This window comes from Cornus florida, unplaced genomic scaffold, assembly GCF_030987335.1.
Source record: "Cornus florida cultivar Cherokee Brave unplaced genomic scaffold, ASM3098733v1 CherokeeBrave_3.0.0_Hap2_Chr04, whole genome shotgun sequence".
NCBI classification, from domain to species: Eukaryota; Viridiplantae; Streptophyta; class Magnoliopsida; order Cornales; family Cornaceae; genus Cornus; species Cornus florida.
Window position 1 is genome coordinate 13,787,936 of NW_026775574.1, and position 8,638 is coordinate 13,796,573.

At 35.6% G+C, this 8,638-nt stretch overlaps 2 protein-coding genes across 2 annotated transcripts; both read right to left on the reverse strand.

Moving 5' to 3' along the window:
• Window positions 1-201: 201 nt before the first annotated feature.
• LOC132304739 (uncharacterized) lies at window positions 202-1,463 on the reverse strand. Its single transcript, XM_059802463.1, has 2 exons — window positions 820-1,463; window positions 202-358 (listed from the first exon to the last, which is right to left on the reverse strand). The coding sequence occupies exons 1-2, from the start codon at window positions 1,461-1,463 to the stop codon at window positions 202-204; spliced, it is 801 nt and encodes a 266-aa protein (XP_059658446.1).
• Window positions 1,464-5,379: 3,916 nt separating this feature from the next.
• On the reverse strand, window positions 5,380-7,883 carry LOC132302176 (uncharacterized). Its single transcript, XM_059799051.1, has 3 exons — window positions 6,893-7,883; window positions 6,598-6,654; window positions 5,380-5,662 (listed from the first exon to the last, which is right to left on the reverse strand). Exons 1-3 carry the CDS (start codon window positions 7,770-7,772, stop codon window positions 5,628-5,630), a joined length of 972 nt encoding a protein of 323 aa, XP_059655034.1. The 5' UTR covers window positions 7,773-7,883; the 3' UTR covers window positions 5,380-5,627.
• Window positions 7,884-8,638: the final 755 nt, after the last annotated feature.

An 8,638-nucleotide genomic window follows, 5' to 3' on the forward strand; every position in this document is an offset into this window, starting at 1 on the left:
GAAACGAGCAACTGCAACCAACGAAAAATTACAATTCTACAGGAGTTATGATGATTGCAGCCGCCAATAAATTGTGGGAAAGTTCCCATATTTTCCTCGGTTCAAACTAACCTAAATGATGGATTAGGCAGTCATGCATTTTGGAGAGGGACCTAGACTAGGGAGAGGCTTAAAAATGTTTTGGGAACATTTTCTACTTCCTCAACAACAAGTTTTTGGGCAACACGAGAAGCAAGAAAACCACTTTTTGGAAGCTGTCTTCGGATTTTCTTTGGAGTCTGGTGGCTGTGAATGCTGCTGCTTCTGCTTCTGGTCAGGTTCCCCATTAACAGCCGTACTTGTTCCCCCATCTGTCAAACTGAGATGAACCAAAAGAAATCACTTTGACGAAGAATTCAACTAAAAAAAATATATATGCATTCCTGTGTATTGAACATCTGAAAGGTATCACCTAAATTAGAACAGTTGCACAATGGTCTTGCAGACTTCCTTTTTATGCAAATATGCATACAAATTGATATACATGTATAAAATTGGAAAAATATATATATATATATTTCTATCTCCAGTTTACATCACATACTAAAACCCATAGATGAGACACATTCTGTGGAAGCTCCTACACACATACACAAGTCTGCAAACATGTATACAATCATGTTATGCATGTATATATGCACACATCTATCTTGACCATAAAAATGAACAAACATGATCAATTCCAATACACATGAAAGATTCAGTACCACAATCATGTGCATATGGTAAAACACATTAAATGAAACATTATTCTAATTTGTTGAAAGACAGAACACTTACATGGGAAAGGCAAAAGACTTGCTGCTAGTTCCACTCACATCCGACCGCCTGTTCATGCTCAAGGAGACCTCTAGAGAAGGCACCTTTCCCTTCTGTTGAGCATCGGCAGTGACTTTCGGAACATTTTTCACGGTTGCATCTTCTGCTCCTCCCGTTGCTTGGAGGTTGTTCTTTCTCGCATCCACACTCTTAGGTTCACTGTCCATTCCCGTTGGAGGTGGAGGGGGTGGTTTAAGACAGACCATCTCACCGGACATAGTCAGATCTCTGCAAATGAAGAATTCTCTGGATTCTTCAGGCTTGTAGAAGTCTCCACTCATCATTAGATTATGGTCTCTGGAGAAACTGTTGTTCCCCATATGAAGGCTGAACAATGACTCATTCGAAGCAACGCTCCATTCCATTGGCGCGGGGGATTTCGTAGCAAAGACAGATGAGGGGATCCTGTTGGGATCGTAACCTGCAGGTCTTTCCATCACTTGGACAGCAGGAGATTGTGTTGGCGGCGCCATGCTCTGCGAGGTAGATTCATTTGTGAGATTGGAAACGGGAGAGATGGTACTGTCTATACATCCAGTAGCAGATGAGCTAGATGCATCTGTTCCTGATTTCTTATTGTTTCCAATCCCATTTTCAGAGTCCATAACTGAAGTGAGAGATGGAAAATCACATTAAAATGCGACGAATATGCAATTTCCATTTAATTTCGTGTATGAAGAAAGAAAGATCCAATTAAATTCATATGGGTAAAAATATGTAGAAACCTTACATTCCATACATCAAGAACAGAAAAAATGTGCAGCTGCATTGCAATAATATCAAATACTCCCTCCATCCAAATTTTTGTAAGTCACAGTTCCCAATGACGACACTTAAATTGGGACGGAGGAAGTAGTATCACCATGGCAATCAATTACTTTGAAGTTAGCCCCAAGAGGTTTGGTGATGGTGGTAAGGTAAGGGGCCGGGTTTTGATATGTCCCGGTTTCGAACCTCAACACCTCCATTATAACCCCTGATTTAACTGTCGTTGTCGTTGTGGGGCTGGTTGCGGCACCCTCAGTTTATAGCTTGGGGTGGGTCCAAAGGGCCCTGCCCAAGGAAGTTTTAAGTTCCGAAAAAAAAAAAACTACTTTGAAGTTCATAGCACAAAACTATTCCAAGAACTAGACAAGTCTACAAGAATTTAAGATCTCTTCCACTCAACAAACTAATTTCTTCGGAACCAAAGAAACAAAACCTGATTTATGTCATCATTCAACAAGACTTTCTCATTACAGGCTGCAACATTTAGGGCAATGTGTTGTGCCATTTTTTTTCAGAATTCTTTTCCATGGCACAACTTATGCTTCTGATTTGTTAAAACCCAAAAATCTGATTCATACATTTAAGCAATCTAACATTATTAAAAAATTGAAAAATTAAGTTTCTCTAATTGAGGCCATAAAGGAACAATTATTTATGGTCAAAAAATTAAATTATGATAGAAAAACTTTTGCTTGGTTATATTCTTTTTCTACTGGATGCCGGGAATTCCTTGTACCGCGTTCCTAGTTATAGGGTATGTAGACTGTAAAGAATACTATTTGACTTTGTTTTATGGTATTTTTCTTCCCTTGAATCGATTCCTCGAAAAACAGGGGTCCTAGCAAAAATTTTAAATGGAGATGAGCAAGCATTATTAAGAATCTCACCTAATTCATAAAATTGTGTCCTGTAAATCCAGCCGACTAAGCTCCAGCTAGCCGGCCACTGCTCCGGCGAACAGAAGATACCCTTTGGCCTTGTTTCAATCTACAAAACACCAAAACGATGGGGGGGGGGGGGGGAGAAGAAACCTGACAGAAGAAAAGAAAATACAATGAATAAATTCAAATTGTACATATAAATAAAAACATTTGAATCTATTACAGAAAGGTCATTATTCTGTTAATCAAATGTACTAGGTATTTAACTATCCAAAAAATAAAAATAAAAAGTACTGAAAGGGATTAAAGGTCACAATTCTAGTTTTTAACGTTACAAAAATCAAAAGGCACCTATTTTGGATCTATTACATAATATATAATTTAAGAACTCGAAACAGAATGAGAGGAAAATCAAAATTAGGCATGTTGTGATACAAAACAACAACAAAAAATCATAATTGTTAGGATTAATTACCTTGATTAAAACTGCTGATTAGCGACTAAAATGAGGATGATCTTTCAATTCTTGAATATATTGTTTATATATATAAATATATATTTGTTGTAATTTGAAATGAAGGATTAAGCAATCCAGGTCCCGCCAAAGCGGGATGCTGGGAGGAGAAGATTAGAAATGTTTCTTCAATAATCAAAGTTATTTTTTCATTGCACCAATACGGAAATGGAGGGGATGTGATGAAACTTGATGGGGGTAGAGAGAGAAAGAGGAGAGAGAAAATGGAGTAGGGTTTTGGGAGATAGTATTATCTGTAGATTTGACTGACGGAAGGTATAGCGACGCTTTCGGGAGGGTTAGGGTTTCAATTCCCAAATATAACTAACCCAATCTCCTTTTCGCGCCAGTTCCCTCAACCACATCCTCACGCACCATGCACGTGCTTCATTGGCTATATGTAGGGCGCCACGTCACTAACTTTTGTCATCAATACTAATATTAAAAAGTCAACCATACCAATGGTATGCCCTACGACGGCAGATTTTAAATTGGAAAAAAGATAAAAGCATGCAATTCATTTCTAATTACATCATTGCATTTTTTATAAGAGAAATGATAGGTATTTCGATTAAAATTGACGACTCATTATTCGAATATAATGTGATTGGATGACATTGAAACTCTTAAAACAAAATCCCGTAAATATCTATTTCTTTTCGACTCATTCCCAACCACGTTATATTCAGAGGATGAGTCACTTCTCTTTTTATAATTACAGTTTTTCTTTAAAAAATAAAAATTAAAATTAAATTAATCATATACATCCATTTGCGGCATTTGCCCCAAAAGATACACGAACCCTCAACATTTTCATTTGAAAATAATGAAGATATTATATTGTGAAGATATATTTTGTAATTCGTTAATTTCGTTGTTAAAATAAGTTCGATCGAGTTGTAATTCTGAGTTTAAATTTTAAGTTCGATATCAGTAGCGGAATCGAAGAGTTGTTCGTATTTGACAGTTTGAAGATTACGAAAAGGTAAGAACAACACCTTAAGAAATTGAGTTAAAAGATAGGGACACTTGCATACATTGCATGTTTTCAAAAGTGCATGTGTTGCCAACATTTTTCTAAGTATTTAAGCCTTCAGTTCAAGTCTGGCCAACTTGAGCCGGTTCAAGGCAATTGAACTGGTTCAAAATGTAAAGCTTCGTTTTTAAAAAATCCTACCGGCCAATTTGAAACCAGTTCAAGTTTGTCTTTTAGGTAACTAGTTTCCTACTCTGTTTTATCTTTCTATTTTGGATAGACTTTCTTCCAAAAACCCATGCACGAAATTAACTTATTTTCCAAGTATAACTAGGGTTTTAAAAGTTTATATAAACATATTTTCTCATCTAGGTTGGTATGACTTTTTAGATTAAAATTCTGAATTTTTATTAAAAGCCTTTTTGTGAGATTTTTAAGAACATACACACTATATACACACGAGTAAATTTAAGGTATTGTTCATATCCTGATCGTGTTCAAGTTTATTGAGGATTGCATCTACAACGATCAAAGAAAGCAAATCTTATTTCTTCTTCATTTATCAAATTCAGATTCAAACAAGAAAATTTTCATATCACACTTTGAAGGGATCACAGGTGCTGAGTGTTGTTGATCTACCAGCAATTCTTCTATAAGGTTCGAGGCATATATAAGTCTGAAATCGAGAACTGTTGGACGGGAAGTTGCAAAGTCAGGGATGTTCAGTAGATTGAGTTTTGGTAGAGGAAAGGGATTTGAGTCTGAGTCAAAGTTCGTACTTTGCTTCATACATAGTGAATCTTTTTATATTTGGGATAGCGCACAAAATCTCGAGATTTTTGAATTGGTTTTTTCGTTAAAATCTGGTGTCACTCTAAACTTTACTTGCTTTTAATTTGCGTGAGATTGTTTAATTAACCGTAATTTTAGTAGAATAAATTGAATAGAGAAACTCGTGATTAAATTCTCTCTCAAAACTGTTATAAAAACTTAATTTTTTTTATAATCTATTCCACTGCACAACTCACATATACTAGTTAGACTAAACCCTTGATGGTACGAGTTTAATTTGTTTAATTAATGATCTCAGTCTTTGATTTTCAGTCGGAATGCTGAAAAAAAAACTTCATTTTGAAATGCAGAGTTTGATTTCGAGTTTAACATTTGAAAATTTCACAAATTGTCTGCAAAATTTCCAAATTATCATTATTTTTCCTCCATGTTTTTCACAATCAAACGTCTTCTCTATTAGTCTTGTAATAGAAAATGTCGCTATTAGCCAATGTGTAGGAGATCGAATTCAGACCTTACCAAAAATCAAATAATTAAAATACAATTAGTATATATGTTTTTATATGATGGATATTACAACTGTCATGCCATCCAAACCATATAGTAATCTGTCACCAAGTTCTAGCAAAAATGATTTGTAATATAAATGGGATTATAGTAATCATTAATGAGCAAAAAACCAATACATCTGCCAATAAATTCTTGTGAATACATTATACTCCAAACAAATGAAGACTTCACTGCTTTCACCAAGTAGATGACGAGCTTTCCCGCCAGTTCTGAAGCTGCTCTTTCACTCACATTCTCTGCAACCAAAACTTCCAAACCCTATTCTACTTCAAATCAAGAGCAACATCCATGACAGCAGAACTCCTAAATCAATTCCAGCAAAATATAAACACAATTAATAAACACGCGTTGTGCACTAATTAATGCCGCATATAACTTTGCCATTACAATAAAGACCATTACTCAGTTCTGATCCTGTCTACACATAATTTTATAAAAGAAATGTTAAGTGCAATCACGACTGTGCAGGCATAGCCCTTAGGATCCCGGGCTCATCTATACCCACAAGATTGAAGGATTGCGGCTGTACAGTCACAATTGTGTTTAACAAAGCTCGTATTATAAAGCAGATGGCAGTTAAATACTTTTTAGCATCTCCAGATAAAAATGTACTTTGCTGTGAACCGTTATTTATTCAAACTTAGGGCATCTTGTGTTCATACTCAACACTATCTATCCACTTTATTTTACCAACCATATACCTTTGGTGTGATCTTGCTATCTATTTTATTATTTTATTAATTTTTAATTTTTAATTTATTTATTAAAAAAAATAACATAAAAAATATTTTATTATTTTATAATTCGATTATATTTGTTGAAAAAAATTTAAATATATATTTAGAGAAATATTCATTAAATATATAAAGAAAAATACATATATATATATATATTTTTTGGGCATGTGAGAGGAAATTAAGAGTGAGGGATCCACTCTATTTGGTTCCAGTGAAGACTGCAATACATAATGGGGCATGGGCCCGCTCTTTCTCACTTTACACCCCCATATTATCTATGCTTCCTCTTGCACTCTGATACTGTGAGAACTCATTTGAGAACTTTACTTGTTTAAAAAAATGGTTAAGTGAGAACACAATGATATATTTGGACAAAAAAGTGTAAAGTAGTGATGGAAAAGCATGACCCTGCTACCAAATATCTCATTGCAAAAGAAGACTTTTGTTGAAAGCTGACAAGCAGAAAGTGAAGAAAAACCAAATGTAGTGCCTTTTATTTACCTCCAACGCTAATCTTGGTTTGAATTTTGGGTCTCCATGTCCCACTCCAAGCATATCCTAATCATATCAAAACCAAATATCAGCAATACTAATTGAAAAAAAAAAAAAAAAAAATGGCCTGGAGTAACACAAGGACTAAACATAAAAATGATATCTGAGATAATGAGTTAGATCTAAAACACCGGATTTACCTATCTTTAGAATCGTACTGAAAGTGTTTTAGGTCTAACTTATATATTAGAATAACAAAAGTGTTTTAGGTCTAATTTATGTACTAGGGTAAAAGGAAACTAACCTCGTCCGAAGCAATTGCTAGTGGTGTTCACACCATTGCGACAAACGCAAGCAAAGGACTGATGCAAACCAGCAAAGCCACACAAACCTCCACTGTCTTCACAGTTCTTGCAAGTCTCAGTGTAATAAGAATCATTATATTGCAAAGAAATCCCAAATTGCCATTTCATAGGGTCACCCTCATCTCCCCCAAATCCATATATCGACGTATAAGACGAGCATTGAAGCTTAGGAAGATCCAAACTATACCCCGAACCTAGCACATTCGGAGAATCATAAACACAGCAAGTAGAAATCGGTGCATTCGGATCCAATCCAATCCCTGTAACACCTTTGCAAGAGTACAACCCTCTGCAGACATGTAAACCCGACCCGGAATCGCATAAATCTTCATCCTGATCAAACACTGGAGATGTGGTGGAGCACCCGAGCAAAACAAAGATGTTTTCTGCCACTAGACTGAATGGGCTAGCGCGATCCAAGCTAAAGCTTCCGGAGTTCTGCATTGAAGAACACGTCGACATGAATGGATCAGTGACGATCAAGGTGCTGGTCGCGTAGTCGATGGAGGAGACGGTGTAAACGGCGGTAACTGTGGTGAATTGGAGCGTTCCGGAGCTGCATTTTATGTATCTAGCAAAATCAGGATGGCCGCAACCGAATCCGGTACCAAATGGAAACTTCACGGGGATGGTGCCACATCTCTCAGTGCATGTGTGGTTGATTGGGAGTGGGAGTGCGTGATTAATTGCTGAGAAGGGATGAATAACAAAAGCAAAATGTGGAGGGAACAAAAGCAAAATGTGGATGAGCATCCATGAAGTTGTTGTGGTAGGTGACATTTGTGTAGGTTTTTGGAAGAGATGGAGAAAGAGAGACATGAAACACGAAGTAATAAAACCTATACCAGTGTGTGTTTCATCTGAGCATTAATTGATAGGATTTGAAAAAGCAGGAGGCACTGTTTGTTTTTTCGGTGGAGGTGATTATTTTAAAAATTCCTAAAAAGCAGAGCCTATCTATTAACACGGGCTCTAGCTAAAAAGCGTTATGGGATTTTTCAAAGGTTCAAGAAAGAGGAGGAAAAAATTTATAATAGAGTACTACTGTTTAGCCCAACTTTAAAAAACTGAATTATAATCGACTCCATACTTAAATTACCATATATGCAAATATCATTGTTCTCAAGTTTTATTTTCTCCATCGGCAAATCTTGTGAAGGTGTGGATTGAAGGTTTAAAAAACTACTTTGGTTACAAAACACGGTGGTCTTTTCATTAATTCAACCACCGGTGATCCAGCTAGATTTGCCCAAGAACTTCTAACAATACTCAAATTCGTCTTCTGTTTGTACGATCTCAAACACACCAAGGTTGTTAAAATCGGGATTCTACGCAGAATCGTTTTGGACTCTGTAGAATCGGATCGTGAATCGTAAGATTCTACCAAATTATGAAAAAACAATTAAAACTAACTTATTAAATAAGATCCGTAAAATATAACAAAAATGAGACCAAAACACACAATATTACATATCCATGAGTTCACAAATCTCAAATCCTAACAATATTTCAAAGTCCGAATACAAATAAAAGAGAATGTAGCTCAAAATAACATGAGTTTACAAGTCTCAAATCTTAACTCATCCATCTCCAAAGTTAGAAACTAAAATTACATATCAAAATGATTTTTTTTTTTTTTAACTCTATGCAATTTCCTTTCTTTTTTTTTCTTTTTTTTTTCTTTT